General features: G+C 33.4%; 1 protein-coding gene across 6 annotated transcripts in view; it reads right to left on the minus strand.

The window, feature by feature from the left end:
• Positions 1–512: 512 nt before the first annotated feature.
• Positions 513–24803, minus strand: part of TNPO1 (transportin 1) — a 90664-nt gene continuing 66373 nt past the window's right edge. For 5 of the 6 annotated variants that reach the window (XM_027100870.1, XM_027100872.1, XM_027100871.1 and 2 more), the window contains 14 exons: positions 24368–24520; positions 23391–23616; positions 21219–21390; positions 20052–20138; positions 18792–18899; positions 18502–18660; positions 18334–18421; positions 15692–15790; positions 15428–15523; positions 12491–12566; positions 11508–11607; positions 9126–9200; positions 8122–8264; positions 513–6180 (listed from right to left, as the gene is read on the minus strand). In XM_027100870.1, the coding sequence (XP_026956671.1) occupies positions 8157–8264; positions 9126–9200; positions 11508–11607; positions 12491–12566; positions 15428–15523; positions 15692–15790; positions 18334–18421; positions 18502–18660; positions 18792–18899; positions 20052–20138; positions 21219–21390; positions 23391–23616; positions 24368–24520 (1547 nt within the window). In that variant the 3' untranslated portion in view covers positions 513–6180; positions 8122–8156. The remainder of the gene's footprint in view (positions 6181–8121; positions 8265–9125; positions 9201–11507; positions 11608–12490; positions 12567–15427; positions 15524–15691; positions 15791–18333; positions 18422–18501; positions 18661–18791; positions 18900–20051; positions 20139–21218; positions 21391–23390; positions 23617–24367; positions 24521–24803) is intronic. The other variant, XM_027100869.1, reaches the window with a different exon arrangement.

Raw genomic sequence — 24803 nt, forward strand, 5'->3', positions numbered from 1 at the left:
CTATAATAATGGATTACAACCTGAAGAGGAAACTACTACTTTTGTAAATATTTATTTCCAAAATTACAAGTCTTATTTTTTTGAAGGATGACCAGAAAGCCTTAATAGGCCACAGGTTCATACACATTCATGCAATCTACCCTTTCAATGTTTTATTCATGACTTCACTTAGTTTTAACTCCTTTTTTTGCAGAGCAGTATCTTTTTCCTCTCACCAGAAGCTGAACCTAGAATCAACTGTTTAGAAATACATCAATAACAGGATTAAAATGTGGGGAAAACAGGTTTTTTTTTTTACTACACTATACAACTAAGAAAATACTCAATTAAAAAAAATAGATGATGTCAAACAAGAGTGCACTAAAGTGTAAGCTAAAAAACCCTCTCAAAACAAACAATAAAACAAAACAAAGAACAAGACAACAAGACGACCTATCTGGACCCAAAATGGGATGGGGGAACAGGGGGGAAGAAAGCTCATTTCCTTCCATTAAAAATCAGAGTGAAACATCTATAGTTAAACAACTTTATTAACATAGTCAAGCAGTGATTAACATTCACATCTATTATGTCACATCATACAAATGTAAATACAAAATTACTACAGTACAATATATATTCTCTGCATGATCCAAAATATTTGGTGGCCCCAAAAAACTCTCTTTAAAATTCAGCAGCTTATCAAAAATTAAAACCGTATTCTATTTAAAATGAAGATCTGTTAGCACAGAGTTTGACTTCAAGAAATATCAATTTAGTACAGTTTGAGAAGTTGCAGGAGGATATGTTTGAAGGACACATTCTAACATAGTGTGGCAGGTACAGGAAACATCAGATTTAAAGCTTTTAAGCATAACTCATACAACCTAAGTTGTCAGCAGAAAGATCCAGTTATTTATAACTAAAGCTAAAACTACTAAATTATTGCACCCAATATTAACATGAATATTAAGTGTAAAACTGTTTTATAATATGAAGTGAAGTCATCAACCACGTTTAAACATCTCTTCTCACAGATGATAATCTATTAAGCAAAATTACTTACACAGTATTGCCTTATTATTATCTCCATAAAATTCATCCAATCTTAATTTGGTTATATATCCACAGAGGAAAAACAACAATGAAGCAATATGGGGAAAGTACAGCAGAACCCCTTTATGAGGCTGGTATTAGGAGGGAACCAACACTGCCTTATAGGCTAACCATGTTACAGTAAGCTTTTAGGAAGATAACTGAACTTGCAAAATAGCTAACTGTGAATAATACCAAGCCATAGTTAAGGGGATTCTATAGTAGATGAACAAAAATTGTAATAAACGGGAAAATCCTATTTTCCTAATTAGTGATATAATGCTTGGCAAATAGATTTGGTTTGACTTTAAAATGTACAAGAGGTGAAAAAAATAATCACCATTTTAACTTCCCTCAAAATCATGCATACATTAAAAAAAAATAAAAACAATACATTCTGGGATACAAATCACAATAAACAGTTGCTATAATTTAAATGTACACCTTAAAATTAATAAGCATATAATTAGGCATAAAGAATCCTCTACATATAATACCAATGGGGGAAGATCTATATAAGACTGAAAAAATTAGTCACAAGTCACCTGGAAAGTGTACAAGTGAATGAAACTTTCACGTAAAATTGAATTTTTAAGAGGCATTAGAAATATCTCCATATTTAATACAGTATGACTAGGTACTAAGTAGGTATACAATGCTCTTGCATGGTATTATTACTAGATAATATTGTTACACAGCTCTTTATTGATCTGATTTTTAATCTAGATTTTAGGCCCTTAATCTGAAGACCACAGTTTTCATCAAGATTTCAATGCCTACATTTCAGTAACAGTACTAGTAGCGACAGTTAAATGTTTTCCCCCCTGTATTACTCGCAAAAATAATTCAATAAGCAAAGCTGTGTGTAAAGTACTACTAAAGGAAGGACTTAAATTGCAGTTATGCACGATACACTCTTCTCTTGGGAAGAATGTTTTTGCACCGTTATCTGTTAATACATTCAATATGAATAATATAGGTTAACTATATGAAGCAAAAAATCCCACTTTTTTCTTTATGGCAAAGGATTTAAATTAAATTTAGACTAAAAGGTTTAAGACATAGTTTAATTCTGGCATTTCAGCTATGCAGGGTAATTTAATATATGACAGAAAAAATTTCCACTTTCCTATCTTAGAGTTTGGAGAAAAGGAGAACCAAATTGAATTCTCGCCAGGAAGGACTTATACCACCACAGTCTGCAAGAATTAAGGATTGGAAAATCAGACTAAATGGAAAGATTCTTCATGAAATACACTAAAAAAACAAAGACTGTAAGTATGATGACTCTTTATAAGCATATGTCACCAAAGCAAGAAGGATACAAGAGTATTCACCTGAGATAAAACTTGTATCTGAATATTTAATAACTGAGTAGACAAAGCATTTCAATAGAGGAAAGTCAGTTGAAATTATTTTAAAATATACATCTGATCCTATTTTACAATATATGCAATTTAAGCAATTCAGGTCAATGAAAAAGTCTTAACAAAAAAAATCACAGTGTTTATCAATATGTTAATTACAAAATGTATGCTACTTATTTTGTTTTTAAGATGTAATGGCTTGGTTAAGTGTTTTAAAATCTATTCTTCTGAAATCCAACCTACATAACAAAATCAAGTAGCAGTATAATGTAAAGCATCAGAACTGGCTCTTAAAGATTATTTACATGTTGATTATTTGGAAAATAACCAACCAAAAAATATAAAAAAGTGATTTCTTTTTTACACAGTATGAAGTTATTAAAGAGATTAGACAATACAAAAAGCAAAATTCTTTCCTGAATAAATGAATATCTGTGGCACTAAGTTCACTTACTAATGGACTGTAACACGGAACTGCTAAACATGCATTTAAATTATATTAAATACACTTTCTGTTTCCAACTTAGGTTGATCAGCAGCTTTTGTTCTGTTAGAATCCTTCAAAGAGAGAAGCTCAAACAGGAAAAAGAAGGCATATATAAAACAGTAAACACTGACCTCCTGAGGTTCCTACAACATAAAAATATTCAAGTAGAAAATCTACATCACTTAGCAGCGGCTATTTCTGTAGTTGAGCACACTAACAGCACTTTAGTGTGTAAGGAGCAGATGAAGTAAGCCGTGCTTTTAAGCATGCCAAGAGGCAGAAACACTGGAATGTAACAAAGACAAACTCACAATTTCATAGACATTCAGTCAACATTCAAAACTACTAAGACTACACCACAAGAATTAAGTTGCTTTATATATATATCCCATGATGTATTAAGTTTTATCAGAATGCTAAATCAGAGCTTACCTCAAAAGATAACTTAAATGGCTTCTGCAAATTCCTATGTTATACTATGTATCTGAAATATAATTAGGAAGAAACTATAACCTCAAGGGGGAAAAAACCCCCCAAAAACCCAACCCCATCTCAGGCTGTCAGTCATATTTATTTATATTTTGCATTTTAAAATTATATTTCCTTTTAATTTAAAAACACGTTAAGTGACTACAAAAGGGCACATTCTTATGTTACATATCTGCTTAATTAGAAATTAATTTTTCAATCCAATAGGTAACAACAATGCTTTTCAGTCAATAGAGAATTGGCAATCACAGGTCCAGATAATTTTACTGAAGGTTGTTTTTGTACGTTCATTTTAAAGTGTCCAGGAGAATTCTGAATTTAAATTTCTTTCAATTTAAAATGTTTACTACTTATTCCAGAATATTAAAATATCTCCCATATTAAATTCTAAAATGTTTTGGAAAACTACAGTATATCACTAGAATTTAAGGATAAAACAGCCACCGTAATCAGGTTTTAAAGACTAACTAGGAAGCAAATTTTGAGCTCCCAGTGAGGCAATGGTACTAGAAAGCAAAATGCTACATACCCTTTGGATCCAACTTACAATTTTAAAAAAACTGTACAGTAAAAATATGATTTAATTTCAGGCTCTACAGACTGAAATTTGCAAAGCCAAAGTAGAGGAAAGAAGGTGAAAGAACATGTTAAAAAAAAAAACACACACACACACAACAAAAACCTTTCTGCATGCTACCATGCATCTGAAATTTTTTGAAATGGTATTTATAAATTCACACACATACAGCTCAAACTTCAGTGCAATGGCTGTATCATTCAACACCTTTAGAGGAACAGAACCATGCAAAGAGGAGCAACTGCTTACAAAAACGGTTATTCAGTATTTATTCTGCAATGCGAAGGTGACGAACTAAAATATAAAAAGGTTGTTATGGCTTAACATTTCTGTTGCAGATTAAATATGCAGCATTGAAAAATGGAAAGGTGTGGCTTCATCTCTGACCAGCAGAGTTAAAAAGAAAAATCTCTCCATTTTCCTTCATCATCATGGGATACACTGTTCAGGCAATCCAAATTAATAAAGACTTGCACTTTCATATGGACACAAGATCAAGTGTACCAGTTAGGTTTTCACATTCACAGTATATAAGAAAATACACATGGAAGGAAAAGTAAAGGGTTAACTTAACAAGGATTTATTCACAGGAATACATGTAAGTAGAGAAAAATAACAGAAAAGCTAAACAAATGAAATGAAGAGGATCCAAACCAACTTTCACTCTGTAGCTTTTTACTTGCACCCTGTGTGCATATATCTAGGGCACAGAGGGCCACCAACATGCGCCAATACAGTGTAGGAACCCTGCATTACATCCATTAACTTAAACATATCTTTAAGATCATGCTTTGAACAAAAAAAGAAAGCTTAGAAGGCAATATGTTGAGTGGGAATAAACATTGAAATATAGCAATCATGTCTTCAACTTCTACAATTGTCTTTATGTGCCAACTAACATTTATGCAGCCTCTTACAGATCCTTTACCATGTAATTTAAGTTTTAGAAGTTTTGATAAAATCACTAGTAGTATATAACCATGCAGAAAGCACATCACACTGACAGCACAGAGGCAAAGATTTTGCACAGGTATATCAGCTTTCCACATTGTGCAGGTTACACACAATACAATATCAATCTTATTCCTAACAGATCCTAAAAAAGATATTTCAAGGCCTAGCTGTAAACTACAGTACTTTATATCTATATTCTTAATAAAAATAAAATCCACAAATCTTAAAAAGGAATTTTAAATGCAGGGCTATATTGAACTGGTAAACTGCAACACAAACTGGCGCAACAGAGGTAACTGAATACCAATCTCACTCTATGTGATGCAAGCATGCTACTCTCCCACTAATTTAAAGTACTTTCAATCACTATGAGCCAGAATGCATGCCTGAACCTTAAACTGCACTTTAAAAATAACATCTTGGCCTAGAAATTAAATCTAATGAAGTACAACCATCAAATTATATCCACTACATTAATGTCTTAATGCAAAATCAAGATGTCAATCTTTAGTTTGATATGTCCAACCCCATTTATTCCTCCCTCCCTGCCCACCCCACAAAGGTAAAAGGAGTGACTCATTTGGCATTTCACAGGGTGCTTCATTGTTTATATTTGTTTTGTTTTATTTCCAACTTTTTGGGGTATCTTAAATTGTAACTTCCAAGAACCTGCTTCTACTATTATGGGTAGGCAAGCTGATTTTAACTCTTATTAGCTTTCATTTGTGTAGTTCTTCATCAGCATGCAAAAACAAGTCCCCATCAATGTGGGAAATTTTATAAAAACCTTTAAAAAAAAAAAAAAAAACCCTCAAAACTTACTGTCTTCTAATCCTCATTCTTAGGTTTCCTTTATTGTGCGCTATAGAATTTTTCCTCTTTCTCATCCCTATGCATCATTTATATGGTTCTTGTTTTGGTACAATTCCCCATAATATTCCAGAATGTACTGTTTTGTGAGTAGATTGAATAGCTTTTTCTTTTTTTTTTTTTGCTTCTTCACATCCAGTGCAGAGTTGTAATTGGAGACAGATTTCCACCCACAAAGGCTCCAGATGTTAAAACGTTTCCCAACAGCGACTTAATACAGTGACGGCAACACCTCCCTCCCGCCCCTCCCAGTAGGGTTGGGATTGTACTGTATTCCCTACTGGTTTACCCTTCCCCCCTGTAAAGGGTAACATTTTTCCCTGGGTGCAGAGGCTCCCTCATAGTCTCCAAGACTGAAGGACCTGTAAGAAAACAAAAACAATTTTATACGTAAAACTGTTTTTCTTTTAAAGCCAGTGGAACACAAAATTAATCAAGTAGCAATGCCATCTCTACCTAAAGAAAATGAGAAACTGTACAAATTGCCTATGATCACACTTGTCAATGAGAACCATGTTGCTCCCTTCTCCTGCAGCTCTCAACTGTCACCTGCATCAGATACGAAAAGTGACGCCAAGCTGGGGACATGCACAGAGAGGTGTGCAGCGCTTTATACAGATGAAATATAGATGAAATATGCCTTGTAGATTGCCATCAGTCTAATTACCTATCCTCATTCACACAATGGGTCCCGATGGGAGCTGATTATTTCTTATATAACAAGTGGCCTTGCTTTCTTCAAAATTAAGTTAGCACTTTCTTTAGGACAATCACTTTCCTTAGTGAGAATTAAAACATTATCATTTTGGCCAGTATTCCCAATGTTAAGCAAAAAGAAAGAGCGTGACTTATTTTACTCAGTCATGTCCTATACTCTCAGGCCTCTTGATTTTCCTGATAAAGACTTTTTCAATGCTAGCACAGTTTTAATTACGAGAAGATTAAGAAATAAAGGTAGATTACTGGGAGACTGTAACTAGTACCTGATAGTTGTCCTTTCACAACAAAACTTTTAACTACTCCTGTGAAACTTTGGACATTTATGAAGGTCACCACAGTTAATTCATAACTGGTGAAATGACACAGACCACATAGGGTTTATTAATCAGATTTATTAACCCGAAAGTGCTCAAGACTCAGCTCACTGTTGAATAATTTAGCCCTTGATGCTAAAAGTTATTTCTCATCTATTGCATTCTCATGATTTAACGTAAAGTGAATCAAGCACTTCTCTAAAATGCTAAAGCCACAAGACAGCCATAAGGACTCAAGACCACTGTGGGACAACACACACAAAGGGCTCTGAGATATTCCAGAGGCTGCAAGCCCATTTCTACTGCCCTTTTAGGCTAGTCAACTTAGATGTTGAAATCTTTCCAGGTTTAAAATCTAGCTCAGAGTAAAGAAGCAAGCATGCAAACAGAAACTCCAACATACAAGGTAATTCAAGTAACTTTATGCCTTCTCAACACACACTGAGTACACTCTCTGACCCTCCAGTTGAACAGGTCTCAGTTCATGTTCAAAAACTAATGAAGTGCGTCCTGGCTCACTGTACTAACCCATATTACTGATATTTATTGAGCCAACTTAGTGTATTAGGCAATATACGAAGTCCTGGCACCACATATAGAATCGTATTTAATCCTCAAAATAACCTAATGAGGAAACTAAGGCTAAAAGACCAGAACTGTTAGTTTGACTTAAGTCAGAAAAACTCAAAGACAAGAGTGCAGGTGGACTTACCCCTCTACCACCCCAAACCAAAAAAGAATCTTCCAGTGATCTTTTAAAAACACCGTGCTGGGAACGAGGAAGGTGCTCAATAAAATATGAAGAATAAGTATTAAATATTCCTATTTACTGAGACCAAATCCAGTTCCAATTCTACTTGGGTTTTCCCTAAAGCTCACAACATAGGAAGTCCTTGATATATAAGAAACTATAAATTCATGCTTTAAAAATGAATCTCTACCCTGTCACAGTGAATGTCAGTGACCTCTTAAAGGGCAAAAATTAAAAAAAGGATTGGTTGAAGAAATGGTAATCCAACTAGTACACCACCTTGGATTTCCTTCTACCTAGGATTCAAAGTGGAACCATGTATTTTATCTTGTTTGCTGGCTCATCAATCAATCAGTCTCCAGCCTTCATGTAAGTAATTTTAAGTCAAATATAACATGATACTGTTTTACTCAACCTCTGTGGAAAACAAATAGCTTTTATTCTATTCAGTAGTTTTAGACTGAAGTCCTAACTTAAGTTTCTTCATCCTGGAAAATTCCAAATTTCTTACAACTTACCCCTAATTATGGGACTGCAGCTTAAGTGTATGACGTTAAACACCATAAAAAGCTGCAAGACGCTCTTTTAAGGGAAGCGGAAACTGGTCAGAGAAACGCCTCCAATTTTCATCCCCAACTTGATTTTTAAATCCATGAAGGATCTGCAAAAAAGTAAAAAATCATTATCAATAACAAAAGAGAAACTCTCATATCTGCGTAGCTTCTGAAATCAAACACTACTGATTTTATTATTCTAAAATTTTACCCCTATTAAAGTAGTTATTCTCAAACTTCGTTGAATTCTACACCTTTCCATGTCTTGCCTAAAATTACCTCATAGAATATGCTGCACTTTGCTTTGAGAAGGTTAGAATTCAGCAAGTGTCCTAGTAACAGAAGTACTCTAAGCAATCTGACATAGTAGTAATGAAAAGCAAGCAAAAAGGTATAGCATTCACCCAAGGGATTAAAAATTTTATGCCTTATTAAGTTTATTCAAATTGAAAATATACAAAGCTTTGGGGGTTCATAGTTGCAACTATATAGTTCACTAATTTTAATATTAGGTAATTCAAATGTGTAGCAGCATTTTATTTCTTATTTTGTTATGGCTGAGGGCTGACTGGAGTTAACCACAAGGGGCATTACTAAAACAAACACACAGGTTTAATCCTTGCTGTGACCAGTTAGATTTACTTTGTTCAATAGATTATATTATACTCCAACCTTAGTCAGCCATCTTTGAAAATACATGCTATTTTGCATAGGTGGGATAACAGGACTTCATGAATCAGTGGTACTGCTTGAGAAAATATTTTTAAAATACATGCTCTATTGATACAAAGTCACTACTGTATATTAAGAAAAGATCAAGTCAACTTCTTTATTACCAAGAACAAAGGTTATATAGTCTACCAGTACTGATTTGAAGAGTCTAAGTTTCATATGAAATAAAAACATAATTTAAATTTCCCAACTAAGTAACAGTCACATGATGTGCATCATAAAGACTTTTTAGTTACCTTACAGAACATGTCTCGCAGATCATCTTTTGGATTAATCCATGATGCAACAGCATCACAAAAAAATATAAAATCCTATAACAAGCAAGAAATACATCTTCAATTGATACTGTATTTGTCAAACACAACAAAAGCTACATGTAAACTTCAGAATATATATCAACAGAATCCTAGGTAAAAAAAAAAAACAACTTTTTAAAACAGCTATAATAAGGAATTAAAGTAATTTCTTAATGGTTGTCCCTGTTACTCTACCATCAAGGAACCTCTAACTTATTCAGTTTATACTGGAATTTAGTGCTACAGGAAAACCCAAATGAACTTTTTGGCCAACCCAGTATTTAATTTTACATTACAAAACCCCAGTCTTTAGTAAATGTGTAGCATCAGCAAGGACTGAAAGCATCAAATAAGCACCAGTTTAAAAAATCTTCATTTATGGAATTATATAAATTCAATAATTTTACAGTTTTGATTGGCCTAGAAATAATTCAAAGCTAGTTAAGTATATACCAAACAAGTTTGACTTAAAGCATAGGAATTTATAGATCTAAATTTCAAGATCCACCTCCAGATAGAAATGTAAATGAAATGATAAGTTAGAAGAAAAATTATGTAGTTACAAACAGCACCCAGTCCAACCCAACTCAAACAAACAAAAAAAAACCCCAATGCTCAGACTATTATTTAAAAGATAATCACGTTATTCTGACTAAAAGAACAAGGTGATGACAGGTATATGCTTGAAATACTTCATTTAAGTATTTTTCAAGTTCGACTATCTTACTGAAACAACAGTTCAACATACAACATACAAGATACTGCTGATGTACAACTACTTTAAATTTTACTATTAAATTCAGAAAACCTCATTAATTTCAAAAAAAAATCACTAATACTAAAATATGTGCATAAAACACATATTTAAGCAAATAAAATACCACGTGCCCAAAGTTTATGGTTTATTCAAATTATGATTCCTGTGTCTTCTGAATATCAAAGTCTGATGTTAAAAATTTAAATTATATATACATGTAGAATTTGTGATTAAAAATTTAAACATAAATAAAACTTCATACATTTTCTTTTAACCACACCCAAATAAAGTATGTGAAAAGTAGAAATTTATACCAACTTTTTAGTAGCGATTTCATAACCACATGTGTTACTGTCACTGTCTTAAATGTTAATGCAAAAGGAAAAACAACAATAACAAAAAAAAAAAACCGCTGTATGAAAATGCTCCTTCTTAATATGGTATATACCACATCAGATACCTCTAAAACGTATTAAAGGGGACACAAAGTTCTTAAGTATTGGAAAAAACCCGGAAACTCAATGCCAGGAGGTTATTTTGCAACTAGGGACCATCTTTTAAGACAGTAATGGCTTGTTTTAATAGTAAGTTACTAATGTTATACAAATCTAAAATGAGCCAAAAGATTTTTTTCCAGTTCTACTTCATATGTTTTCAATGCCTATCACCTACATCAATTTTGAATTTTATAAGCTGGTATTTCACAATGTTTCTAAACCTGAATTAACAAACAACACAGTAATCAACGTAAGATAGGAAGTATCAAAAGGTCTCAGTTAAAAAATGTTCAAAGCACCTATCCCTTGAAAGTGAAAGTTTATTTTCTGGAAAACCCCTCCCATACTTTCTCTTCCTTACAATTTATCTGTTGAGGAACCTGGGACATTTAACCTATAGCCCCACAGCCTGTATTTTGTTGATTTCATACATATGGTGTAAATCAACACATCCTTTTATGCTTTGTGTGTCACCTGGATCCAGAGGTTTGATCAGATTCACGTTTAGTACTGCTGCCAAATAATTTTTTAAAGGCTAAAGACGTCTAAATATAGTATGAAATAGCGTAAGAAATGAAATTAAGGATGAATAAATCACTAAATCATAAACTCTCAAAAGTTAAAGCAGTTTCAATGGTTGATTCAGTATTCTATTTTATTCACTACCGAGTTTCTGATCTAAGTAACAGAAAGAGTATCCTACTATTTGATCACCCTCTGAAGTGTAGAGAGCCTCAAACTCAGCAAATTGATATTCACAGTTTTAGGAAGCATTTACAAAGTAAATAAATGACGTTTGAATGTGAATGAAAGAAGCTTTGGCTTAATTCAAGTCAAGAATATAACTTTTATTCTCCCAATCTGCTGTTATTATATGTCAGGACCAAAAAAACATTTAGGAAATAAAAATAGGCATCATCATTTCAAGATGTTAGGAAATACACATTTAAAACATAATTTGTTTCAGTATCTTCAGTAAAAATAGCTAATATTTTTAATAATTATAGTTTAAACTTTAAAGTTTCATAATTCAGAACATTAAAAGTTAAATCCTTTTGAACATCTTACTTGGATTACTCCACTGGGATTCACACTGATCATGGTACAAATCCCACGAAATGCTGAATCCTTTTCCTCATTGTCCCTTATGTTTCTCAGAGAGGTGCACCTATTAAATTATAGAATTGAGTTTAGCATTTAAGTAAAAAGCAGGTTCAACTACAATACTAATGGACAGTATTTAATGGAATAAGCACCAGAGTAGAGATAATGTTTATATTCAAAGAATTTTCATAAAGCTTAAGTTTCTCACACTTACTATATTATGTTGGGCCCATCTAATCTCAATATAGTGAAAACCTTGAAATTCACAATTCTTACTAATAAATTGCATCTAAGTAATAACAACTGATTTTAATTTCCCATTTAAACTATTAATGAGCTTGATCCAAGAGTAAATTACCCATTTTTTAAAACTGTATTATGACTTGTATTCCATTAAACACTACTAAAAATGTCTTGAATTGAAAGACTGTCAATCGAAAGAAGCAGAACATAGGATATACTGCCACAGTAGAAACTATTATTATACAACTTATGATGTAGATGTTTAATTTTTACATTAACAAGCAAATAAGATTTTTATACATAACAAATTTAAACATGTATTTCTTAATGCAATCCAAGTTTTCAAATTAATTCTAAAAAAGAAACAATGCAAAAACCTAAATTTATAGAATTTGCATGCATCTTTATTTTACTGGTGGATATTTAAATGCTTTTTATGTATAATCAAGCTTTTTAACACAGCAAGCATGTGACAATCTTATCCCATGCATCAATTAGTCGTTAGCCACAACATAAAATAAATATACATGACGATGCTACTGAAAAACCTCACAAACCTGATAGGACAAGATTAGTCACATGGTTGGCAATGATAAAGGATTGTGATTTTTGTAACCAACTGAAAATATATCTAAAAGTGAGATAGAAAGAGAAAGAAAGAGTGAAGAAAAATGAATTAAAAAAAAAGATTGAATAATACACACCAGGGTCTTATAAACTGCTGTAGCATGGGGGCCACCTCTTGAGGACAAACGTAACCAAGACGACCAATTGTTATTGCTAAGGTAACGCAATCACGGTTATACACCACCAAACGCCAACCAAGACATGAGCAAATGAGGGGGAAGGAGAAAAAATAAAGAAAAAACAACAAATAACTCAGAAACAGAAACCAACAGAATTTGTGTATGATAATAAACATAAGATTTCACCAGTGCTGTTTATTACCACCCCCTATAATAAGGGGCAGCAACATATATGGCATACTCTTGGAAAAAGGAAAACAAAAGGAATTAAAAAAACTTTAAAGATTGAGAGAACACCAAAAACCGTGATGAACTGCTTTTCTCGCTCAATCGTCAAGATATTCTGTTAATAAAACGATGAGCGATTAAACAGATGGATTTAGATTCTTCCTTCAAAGCCAGTTGAAATTTCAGTTTAACAATGAAATCTAGGTTTTCTCCCCCAAGAAATACTCGTAAATGTAAATTATTACATTTCTGAATTGTCTATTCAAACACATTTCTCAGAAGTTAACAGTTAAAAGCTTTCTCACTTCTTTACGTAGCTTTCTATGTGATTTCCATTCTTTGAAAATTATCTAGGAATCTGATCAAAATTTTGGTATAATTTTGGTTTGTTTGCCAGCATTTCCAAAACAAGCCAGTGGACCATTTGTTGCCTGATATCAAAATCAACTATTAAATTTTAGGTGTTGTGGTACATACTGAATAAATGGATTGGAAAATTGCTGTGCTATGTCAAATCCCGTTCCAAAAAAAACCCTCTGATGGTGATGATAACAACTCAAACAGTCCACTAATTTCAAACCCTGTTTGACAAAAAGGAAATTTAGACAGTCCACTGTAATGACATGTGACATGTGGACCAAAGGAACAAATATTCTGTCCTTGCTATAAAATGCACAGCACATGATAATAGATAATAAAACATACTGATTACATGCTAATATTTTATTTTTAAAAATTTGAAGTGGGAATTAATCAAACATATATTCACCATCAAAATTCAGTTAAGTCCTTAAATTTACAAAGAGTTAAAAACAGGTGCAACTCAGAACTGCATTCTGCAATTCAAAGGTACATTACATATAAATACATTTATACACAACGGGAAAAAAAAAAAACAAACAGAAAACAAACCATGAGGTGCTTTAATGGTGTTCTCTCAAAAACTTACAGGTTAACCTTTCATAAAAAAAGGGTGGGGGGGTAAAGAAAAATGTTTAAGGATTACTTGAAGCAAACTACACAGATAATACTAAAATCCAGCAGATTCATATGAAGCAAGAGAAAGAAAACCTATGTTCAAAAGACACAAACTATGCAACATTCTCATTAAACAGGCAAGTATGAACAACCCAATGAAACATGCGATAAAGCAGATGATGGTCCATTGAAAAAGTTCAGTGTAGGATATACTAATTAGAAAAAAAGCAAGTAACTGCATATACTAAGGAATTGGCTTTATGAAATATTAAGATAATGGTAATTAAGTTGCTAAAATACACAGATATTACCCACTAACAATGATTTTATTTTAATAATTATCCACCCCCCTCCTTTGGGGATGGAATAAAAGAAACATTTTCTGCAGTCACTTGTGATAAGAATAATACAGTGAATCCCAAGTGTGTTTCTTAATCATATCAATTCAATCCATCAACTTGAAGGGCATTATCAACTACCTTTTGATTTACTTAGGGTAGATTCATACTTAGAATATATTCTTATATATAAAGCCAATTTGTTCAAGGAACTATAACAAATTCACCACCTGATATCCCACAAGAAACTTTAATATACATTACACTCAACATTTATTTGCAGTTATGCATTCACATTTAAAAATAAATAGGAAGTTTCTTAAGGTTCAACAGTAATTTGATAATGGCCAAGTGTTCCAAATCTGAATGTCATGTATAGGTACTGCATTCTAAAGAGATAAAAACCTGACAAGATTTCATAACCATCCTATACATAGCTTTTTATACTTCTCAGCAAGAAAATCTAATTCACTTCATGATATAAACAGTACCCATACAGCCAAACAGCCATATAACTGTTTCATAATTAAAAGATTTCCTTCCATACCAATAATCACATTAATTATCACATTAGGATATAATAAACTTTCTATAATTAAAAAATGTAAAATTAAAATACCTTTGAAGATAAATTTTTATTTAGAAAAACTTATTTGTTTCTTTGTCCAGTATATTGGTAAGGCATTCACTGACTATGAATATACTACTGGAATTGTCTTAGTATATAAAGAAAAAGATGTGCCTGATTGAAAACAAAATTTACATTTTAAAAAATCAGGGAGGGTGGAAAGAAATCACCCTGAAATGTGTTTTATAGTATGGAAGGTACTCTTTAATATAAACATGCTCTCTATAAATGCAAAAGAGAAACAAGCCTCCTGAATAAAAATCCCACAAGATACTGCTTTAAGTTCCCAATCTGAAGAAGAATATACAACAAAATACAAAATACATATGCCATTATTAACGAACTAGCCACTACAATGCAATCTATTTTTGGCTACATTTTTACAAATTAAAAAAAAAAAATTACTCCCCAGCTGCCAGGTATTCTCTGAATTAATGTAAAAGTAAAATTCATATCATTCAATAGTTATTTTAGTTGGGGCCCATTTTAGGGAGTATTAAAACACTATAACGGGAGAAAGTGGTTTTTTTTTTGAAAGTTTCTGAAAACTGGCTGTGGAATGAAGCTAAAACAGTACATTTCATTACTGAGAATACAAATTAGCTGTTAATTAATAAGCTGGGTTTCTAAAGCTAGCTTTGCTTTAGTTTCTCTACACATCTTAATGTAAAATTAAAAGGCAAATAATTTTCTCTTCACCGTAACAGTTCAGTCATATGGTACCTGTATTCTCTAACAACGTCTTTGGTGTGTTGGGTCTGTTAATGATTTCTACAAGCTGGTGCAACACCATAGGAATATAAGGCTGCATCTCTATACCTAGATCATTCCCAAAAGAGAAAACAAAAAAGAAAAATTTCACTGTTAAAATATCAATGTAAAATATTTTTGCCCCCTTTACTGTGATACAATATTCATATATATAATGCTCATTATAAAATATTAAATTATCAAAATTTATGTTTTTAAAGGGGAAAAAAATCTTACCCATTTGAATGGAGATTTCTCCAATTGCCCATGTAGCATTATTGCAGACTGAAATGAACTCTGGATTTAGGTTGGTTCCCAATATTGGCATGAAATCAGCTAGAAAAAAAAGTTTTTAAAAACTATGTAGTAAACTTCTCAATAGCAGTGTTTTGTGCTTTAAAGGAAATCTACCAGATGGAAACTGAAATCTAGGCAAGAAACAGCCTTTAAAAAAAAAAAAAGCTGTTGGTAATAATTATCTTAAGAAACTGAAGGAAGCAATATCTGGCCACTGAACGTTCATGTGAAATGTATCAGGAAGCCCAAGTTTTGGTTTTAAGTATCATTAAGAAGAGCTGGTCAGAGTAATCTCTCTTGTCATCAGACTGAGAAAATTTAAAATAAAGTGAGGAAAACATGATACAATAGAACTTTCTTCAAAGCTGGTTTTTCACACTCAGAAAAAAAATTTAAATCAATGATTTTGGCTTTTACAGTAACTTTTATCCTAGTGCTCAGATTGTGGTCTCTAAATATCACCTTCCATTTAAAAGGAAAAAGGGCTATCAGAGAAATGTCCCATCGCAGGCTAAGGGCAGGAAATGTACAAAACAAGCCTGGACTATTTTTTCATACCAGAAAAGACTCTGGACCCAAGTTGGTAAAGCTCCTGTTGCCAGCGGTAGGACAATTTGAGCATCATGAGCTCATACTGACACTCTAACAAACACAAACTAAACTCTGAAACATAATATAGATACCTATGGAAGATGCTGGAAATCAATTATTATTTTGAAAACTGGTAAATAAAGAGAAAGAATCAAGTAATTATCCTGCCTCTTCTCCTATATGATTTGTACCTCAGGGCAATAATTTATTGATATGGGAAATGTCTCTATATATGCATTCTCACTACTAAACGAAGAATTAGAATATCATTTTTTAACCCCTAATAAACCAGTCGATCTCACAGTTTCTCAATCTCAGCAATACTGATAATCTGGGTCAGATTATTTTATTGTGGCAGGGGGCTGTCTCATGTGTTGTAGGATGTTTTGCAACATCCTTCGCCTCTACCCACTAGACACCAGTAACACACCCCCAGTGTTAAAATGTCTCCAGACATTGCCAAATCGCTCCAGTTGAGAAACACTAACCTGGAATATAATCATCATGGTTGGTAACATTAAAAACAGGGAGACAACTAGAAACACTGTACCTCCTGAAGAAGGTACATGATCTATAAAGTCATAAAATAAAAAAAGAAATGTAATCTTTCATACAAGTTTAAACTCATAAAAACTAAATCAGGTGGAAAATATTTGTAGAACAAGCTTTCCATAAAACAAGAATTCATTACACTTTCATTTAGAGGAGTTAGGCTTAACTTGATGGTTTACTTTAATACGTCATAAATAATGTTATTATTCAAAGTTCAGAAAGACAGTTATTATTGAAAAGTATAACTGGGAATTGGCTGAAGGTCAAAAGGTACAATCTTCCAGTTCTAAAATAAGTTAGGTTCTGGGGGATGTAGTGTATCACATTATAACTATAGTTAACAATACTGTTGTATATTTGAAAGTTGCTAAAAGAGCAGATCTTAAAAGTTCTCACCCCACACACACACAAAATATTTGTAACTATGTGAGGTGATAGATGTTATAATTAAACACTGTGGTAATCATTTCCCAAAATATACATATATCAAATCATTACATTGCACACCTTAAACTTATACAATGATATGCCAATTACATCTTAGTAAAAACTGGAGGGCCCCCCCCCCCAAAGCACACCTTATCAAATGAAAACAACAACAACAAAACCATTTTAGATCACTGCTTTAAACTAAGATTAAATGATGGGATATAGAAATGAAGGGAAAATAACCAAAACCCCATTTAATCCATGGGTCTGACAGCAAATCAGGTTACATTATTCAAGGAATCCCTTCTTATCTTCACAAAAGGCTAAGACAAATGCTATGCCACTTCAACAGAAACAAATCATTATTTACTTTTAAGAAAATTGTTTGAAGTTTCCTATAGTACCTGAAAAATTATGCTGGTTTACCATGAGAAAACCTGATTATTATTATTACTGGGTACCTCTACCAAAAAAGAGAGGCTATTCAAGAAGTATCCATGAACTAGCATATAGGACCAAGGATTCACAGGTGGGCATGTAATACTTTTCCAACTTCTCTCCAGTCACATGAATGCCTAACGAGCTGCTGAAGTGATGGTGAATTCAAAAAAACAAGGAACAGGGGTTCCCATCCTGCCTGCTTGAATCAGAGCAGCTCTAACCAGTAAAATGTGCACTTATAAATGTTGGGATTTCATGGAATTTCAGTTTAATAATGAAAACCATAGCTGATGAAAAATAATGTTAAAAATCACGTCACAGGGGCTTCCCTGGTGGCGCAGTGGTTGAGAGTCCGCCTGCCGATGCAGGGGACATGGGTTCGTGCCCCGGTCCAGGAGGATCCCACATGCCGCAGAGCGGCTGGGCCCGTGAGCCACGGCCGCTGGGCCTGCACGTCCGGAGCCTGTGCTCCGCAACGGGAGATGCCACAACAGTGAGAGGCCCACGTACCGCCAAAAAAAAAAAAATAAAAATAAAAAGCACATCACAGCAATAGAAAATATTCTTACCTATACAAGGCTTAACATGCTGAAAGCAAGCTTTTGTCAGATCACCTAACAGGGCGAAGGAACTCTGTCGAACCTCTGGCATTTTATCCTGCAAGAAAGAAGAAGACATTAACCCCAATGTGACACAGAAAACCAGGTTTCAATTCATTTCAATTTCATAAGTCTCACCTGCATGCACTGATACATTAGTGTTAGAATGTTACTTCGGGCTACTAGCTGCTCAATGTTGCCTCCAAGTCCTTCAGCCAGGCCACTGAGTAAGTCAAGAGCCACGATCATAAAATCTTTATCTGGAGCCTCATACTGATCTGGTTGAGCATTGTTCAGCTGAAATTAAGACAAAATTTTTTGAAAACTTACTTTGAATCAATTATTGAAAAAGTTTGTATACATTATGCCTATCCTTAGAAAAATGTTTGATGCCAAGAAGGGAGAGAGAGAAAAATTTTAAAAAATACCATTGCTTGTGCAAGAGTCTTCTGTACTAGGTTTACACAACGCTGATACACAGGTTCACAGTATGGAAGGAAGCCAGACTGCAGGGCTGTGGCAACTGAAGATAGGCACTAGAAAAGGATAACGCAGATGTGTAAAACTTCTAGGTATAATTGAGATTATGATAAACGCTTCAAAGTGTACTCAATAAGATTCCGGTCACTTATGAGCCTGTTCTACTAGTCTATAGCATAGCAGGTTTACCTTTTCAAACCTCTCCTTTGGATGCCATTCATTGCTGTTAAGTTTACTAGCTGGTCAGGGGAGGTTTCCTCAAAAAAATGTAAAGGTTTCTTTAATGAACATTATCTTTCAGGAAAAGATTTAAGTATTCTGTATTCCTATTTTTTCCTCAAATGTAAGAGAGACATTTATTTATCCTCCCATCCTGGTCAATACTGTGGGTGGACTGTACTGGGCACATTCTGAGCCCCTGCCTGGAAGTAAATATATCTAGTCATAATAATAATTCTTGTTTTGTTGGGCCCAGGATTAGCCATTGCTCTGTCACAGAAGTTTTTACTTTGCTGGTTAGGGACAATCCATGGCAGAAGTGGTGACCCCTGAAATGACAGGGGGACAAGAATGACTGAACTGGCTCTACCAATATCAATTCATCTAGGTTTAAGTTACCACATGTGAGAATGTATTCAGTTATTTGAAGAGCATATAAATTTTGGGGGGTTAAAAAAAGCATTTAAATACACAAGAAAACAAAACTTCAAACTAGACAGAAAAGGTATAAAGTGAAGTCCCTCCCATCAGAGTCCCAATGCTACTTCACATGAGTATATGTATGTATTAACAATAGATAATATATAAAAGAATTTATGTCGATTATGACATGGCTATATATCCATATAAAGAAATAGTTAAATAGAGATGGACATATATATGCTGATATGGAAAGATCTCCAAGCTAATTCACTATCAAATAAGTAGAGCAGGCTAGAAAACATACACAATTCAATCCATTGTCTACTTAAAAAAAAAAAAAAGCATAACACATCCATTACATTTTTTCTGTTTCACAGTATTTCTGTGAAAACAGAAAATTTTAGATGTACCATAATTAAAGTTACGGCATGTTACATATTTATTCAGCATTTTAACAGAAATGGTTCAGAATGTAAATTAACACTTACCACATATACCCATTTTAGATTTGAACACGTGTTTTTTGATGAAACACAGATTAACTAAATGTTACCAGCTTAGCATACCTCAAGTAAAGGGAAGAGATCTTTATCTTCATCCTTTAACATGTTCCATTTCTGGATCAGTGGAGGCATTAGCATCTGAATATATTCCTAATTACAATGATGAAAAACACATAAAGCTCCACTACCATATGTAAACTAGTCCATTTTGAGTGTATGAAAATTAAAATCCATTTACAGTAATTGTGTAAAATTATTACTGAAAGAATTTTAAGACTCATTCTTTGAATTTTTTTTTAGTCCTGGGGCCTGTGACATGTAATGACTCCTGCTGAGTAGGTTATAAATGACAAGTAAACTTATTAAAGACATTTGCAGAAAAAAATTCATAATCATTTAAATGTGCTTGCTAAAACGGAAGAATTCACGCAACCAAGTCAATAAACATAGTAATCATGTAAACAGGAGCACAGATTCTACATGGTCTAATCTATTAGGAATCCCCCCACCAAACAAAACCAAAACCACCAACATCAAAGCAAACCCACAAACAAGTGTCCTGCACCAAGTTTTAAGTATGAACACAGACATTTTCTTATGATGTTTCAGAGAGTAATCATAAACATGAAATCTGTTCTTCAGCGGGGAATTTCGAGCTATATTAAAATTCTAATATTACTTAAATCGTATTTAAACAAATCAAATTCCACCCATCTCTTCTATTCTTAACACTACTAGAGACAGAGTCTGGCTTCCTAGCCACACTTCTGTACCACTATTTAGCATTTTAACCTATTACCCTAATTTTTAACTATTTTACCTTAGTGTATTCCTCATACTTGTAAGTTCCAGTGAGAAAACACAGATGTCTAGATGTGGTACTCTAAAGCTAGTGTTTATTAAATGAGACACAAAACTACTTGGAATTAAGTAAAAGTTGAAATCCAGAGTATAAAACCTTTATCCTCTTTCCTTTAGTCACTCTAAAAAGTGTTGGTGCATTCATGTCATATGCTCCTGTAATCTTCACACCCTGCACATATTTATTTTTTAAAATACTACTTAAAAGGTGAATACACTTGCTGTCTTTTTCAGCTCTACATTCTTAAAGCAGCAAACACTAAGTGTTCACATCACCCCAAACATGTTAATTTTCAAATATGTTAACCTTTTGATTGTAACTATACTTTATATTTAATTTTTTCGTAACAGTTCATCATAGGTACTTACAGGTTTGTTTAAGTGATGTCCTACTGAATCTGCTAATGTTCCTATGGCATCATAAAGAATGAGCAGGTTTTTATGCTGGTATTTACTAAATGCAAAGACCAAGGTATCAAGTATATAAGCAAGGTAAGGAACAAGTTCTGTACAAGCCTCCTCTTCCAGGGTAGCAAAGGCACTATAATTTAAAAAAAGAGAGAGATCACTGTTGTACAAAAGAAACAGTTTACAACAGAGACAGGAATCTAAGTCTACAGTTTATAGAATACCTATTACACTTTACATGCATGTTTGCCTACTGTACCACACCAGATGCTTATTTTTAACCATTTCTTTCCCATTCCTTATGCTGTCACTTACGGGCATTTGCTTAACTACAATGGTAAAATCTAAAACTACTGTTGGTTCATTCAACAATTTATTTGCTGTTTACTATTTATTTAGTGACTGAGTGCTGGGAACATAGCAATGAACAAAACAATGTCCCCATTCTCGGGGGGTTTACATTCTAGTGATGTTCCAGATTAATGAAATCAGAATTGAAACTGTTAAATGATAGGAACATTTTTTAACACTTAGGGTGTTTGAGATGTATGAGAACATAGCAGTGTGACGATCTCTCAAATGTTTCTCTCAGTGGGAGGGGGAAATGGGGTGCTGGAGGTCAAAGGGCACAAATTTTCAGTTATAAGAATAAATTCTAAGTGGCGGGGTTGGTGGTGGTAGTGGGATGAATTCGGAGATTGGGATTGACATATACACCCTAATATGTATAAAATAGATAACTAATAAGAACCTGCTGTATAAAAAAAATTCAAAAAAAAAGAAAAAAGGAATAAATTCTAAGGATCTAATGTACAGCATGGTGACTATAGTTAACACAGCACTGTATACTTGAAAGTTGCTGAGTACATCTTAAGCATTCTCACAGAAAAAAGTTACCCATGTTCTACAGGATCTTGATTTTGGTAACTGTTCTACCATGCTTACGTATATCAAAATCAACATGTGGTACACTTCAAGTATATGCAATTATTTTTGTCAATTATTCCTCAGTAAAGTTTAAAATTTTCTCTAGGCTCCACACTATACATTAGAATGCACAGTGCATTTGTTATTATACATTTGTTTATTTGAAGCTTATTTTTTAGGACAAATATACAAGAAATGAACAAACTCCAGGGCCTCAGGGCAATTACTTCAATTTATACCTAAATGTGTCTCGACTTTAAGGTGTATCTGGCCCTTCGTTTGTAAAATTAAGGTTATTTTCTTCTGTTTTAGCCAGGTAAGAATTTCCTAAAATGACAGGCTTAAGCCATTTGTTAACTGAAGTCTTATTCATTAACACTGAGCTATATCTATTTCCTTCATGGCACCTTCCACAAATTATAATTATATAGTTGTTCAGTATACCCTACTAGCCTGTAAATTTTAAGACACAGAGAATGTAAGCTCGGCATTTAATATATGCCTAACAATTAGTAGAGAACTAAAAAAAAAACTTGCTGAATGAATAATCTACAGGAAACCAAGCATAATTGGTATCCTCCCCCCGCTTGAAAAAAAACTGAGTGCTATTAATTACCAAAGCTCCCTTGTTTAACTTTCTTTCACATTATTACGAATTAGGACTCTTCCAGACATTTTTGCTTCAGATCTGGTAAAGTCCAGCTACACTGAAATTTACTTTCCTCTCTTTCAACAGCTATTTCTTCTTATTAACAAAGTCAACAGTAAAAGCAATTTTATTTGAAAAGTTAAGAACTATAAACATTAGGTGGCAAGGCTTTTTAGAACATGAAGGTTTGTTCCAGAAAACGGAAATGCTGGTAGTAATGAAACTAACTGCTGATCTGATGTAAAAACAGAGACAGCCCCAAATGCAACTGATAGAGTGGCTACTGGAGTTGAATCACCATGTGGCAACTTGTTATCACAGCTGACCTGTCGACTAATGTCACTCTGCTCAATCTTTTCTATTCCTTCAAGAGTAGGACCCTTGCCACTTCCACTCCAGATATCTGTGTGGGAATTAGGGTGAAAGATGATGCCACTGTTAAAGCCACTAAAGAAAAAAAAATGTGAAGAAACAGTAAATATGGATGTCTAGGTAGAGTCTCATTTGGATTTATAAAACCATCAGGTCAAAGATACAGATAACAAAGAATGTCTCACCTGCAGGCAGCTTCTTGTACTCTTTTGTTGCTATCTAGGATACGCTTTAGCAGTTCTGTCATTAATGGCTTCAGGTACGTGTCTGGGGGCTGGCTGACTACCCAGTGTGCATAGCGGCTAAGAGTCCAGCACGTTATGGAACGCACAAGAGCCTTTTTATCAGAGAGGCACTGAATAAGGTGAGGAATGAGCTCAGGTAGGTACGGAATCATGCCCTGCATGCAACCTAGGAATAAAAACCACAGAACTATTTCAGGAAGTGCTGAAATCTGGTTAAAACAAAATTATTTCAGTTGAATACTAAACTGATACGTGTATCCATGAAACATATTCAGATCATCTCCATTCCAATAAATATATTGCAATAATCTGTTCCAAAATTATTTTAAAGAAATAACTGAAATGAGCGCTAACTGCTCTTTAAGTATCTTTCAGTAGGGTTAGGAAAGCTCATTTTACTTCTGCTACAGAAATTATGGCTTTCAAAAATGCCTGTAAAATGCTTCAATTTCTTGTAGATAGATGTTTACAGCTAGGACAGAATAATGATCCTTTATAGAGGATGATGACACGACTTACGTTTCTTACACTTACCTATAGAAGTTATTTTTCTAGCAACAGGGATGCTTCTGACATCAGAATCCTCTCATTTTGTTCTCTCTTTTTTTTTCTGTTCTCTTTATTATAACAAAAGCATTTGCAAAATATCTGGCTGGGGTTATAAGTAAGTCTATGGTTGTTTAATAATAATTAACTAGCTCAAAGTAAAAACTTATCCTAAGATGGCTTTTAGACTCAAATATCGTTTTTAAGGTTAATGTGGATCATAGTCTCACCTACTTCAATAGTCTTATTAGCAACACAAGACAGCAAAGTACGTAAACAGTTTCTGCTTATAGAGTAACAAGTCCTTAAAGTAGCCTAGTCACATTAGCACCTATTGAGGACTTTACAGTTCAAGTTTGATTTAGACTTACCTTCAGCAATTGCTCCTAAAACCAATATGCCTGATTCTTTAACAACCCATTCATGATGAAAAAGTAATTCTTTCAAAAGGGGCAAAATATGTGGCAAAAGCTCATCACGATACACATTTGCAAGAACATCTAGGGCAGCCGCAGAACATTTTCCTAAGGAAATATTTAATTCAAAGACATTACATTAACTTCCATTATCATTTATAGTTATATATCTATAAATCTATCTGTATCTATATACAGATAAAATTTGTTGTATGTACAACACTTTATTTTTACCTCTACAAAGTTTGAAGATATTTAATCCTGTATACGACTGCCCTCCCTTTTTTTTTTTAAATAAAGCGGTTACGTTGGCCAGAAATAACACCTTACTCATCAAAAGGGTCTTAGTTATACTTACTGTATGGTAGACCCATTCATATGAATATTATAC

This window comes from Aethalodelphis obliquidens, unplaced genomic scaffold, assembly GCF_003676395.1.
Source record: "Aethalodelphis obliquidens isolate GAN/ISIS:26980383/991018 unplaced genomic scaffold, ASM367639v1 scaffold4, whole genome shotgun sequence".
NCBI classification, from domain to species: Eukaryota; Metazoa; Chordata; class Mammalia; order Artiodactyla; family Delphinidae; genus Aethalodelphis; species Aethalodelphis obliquidens.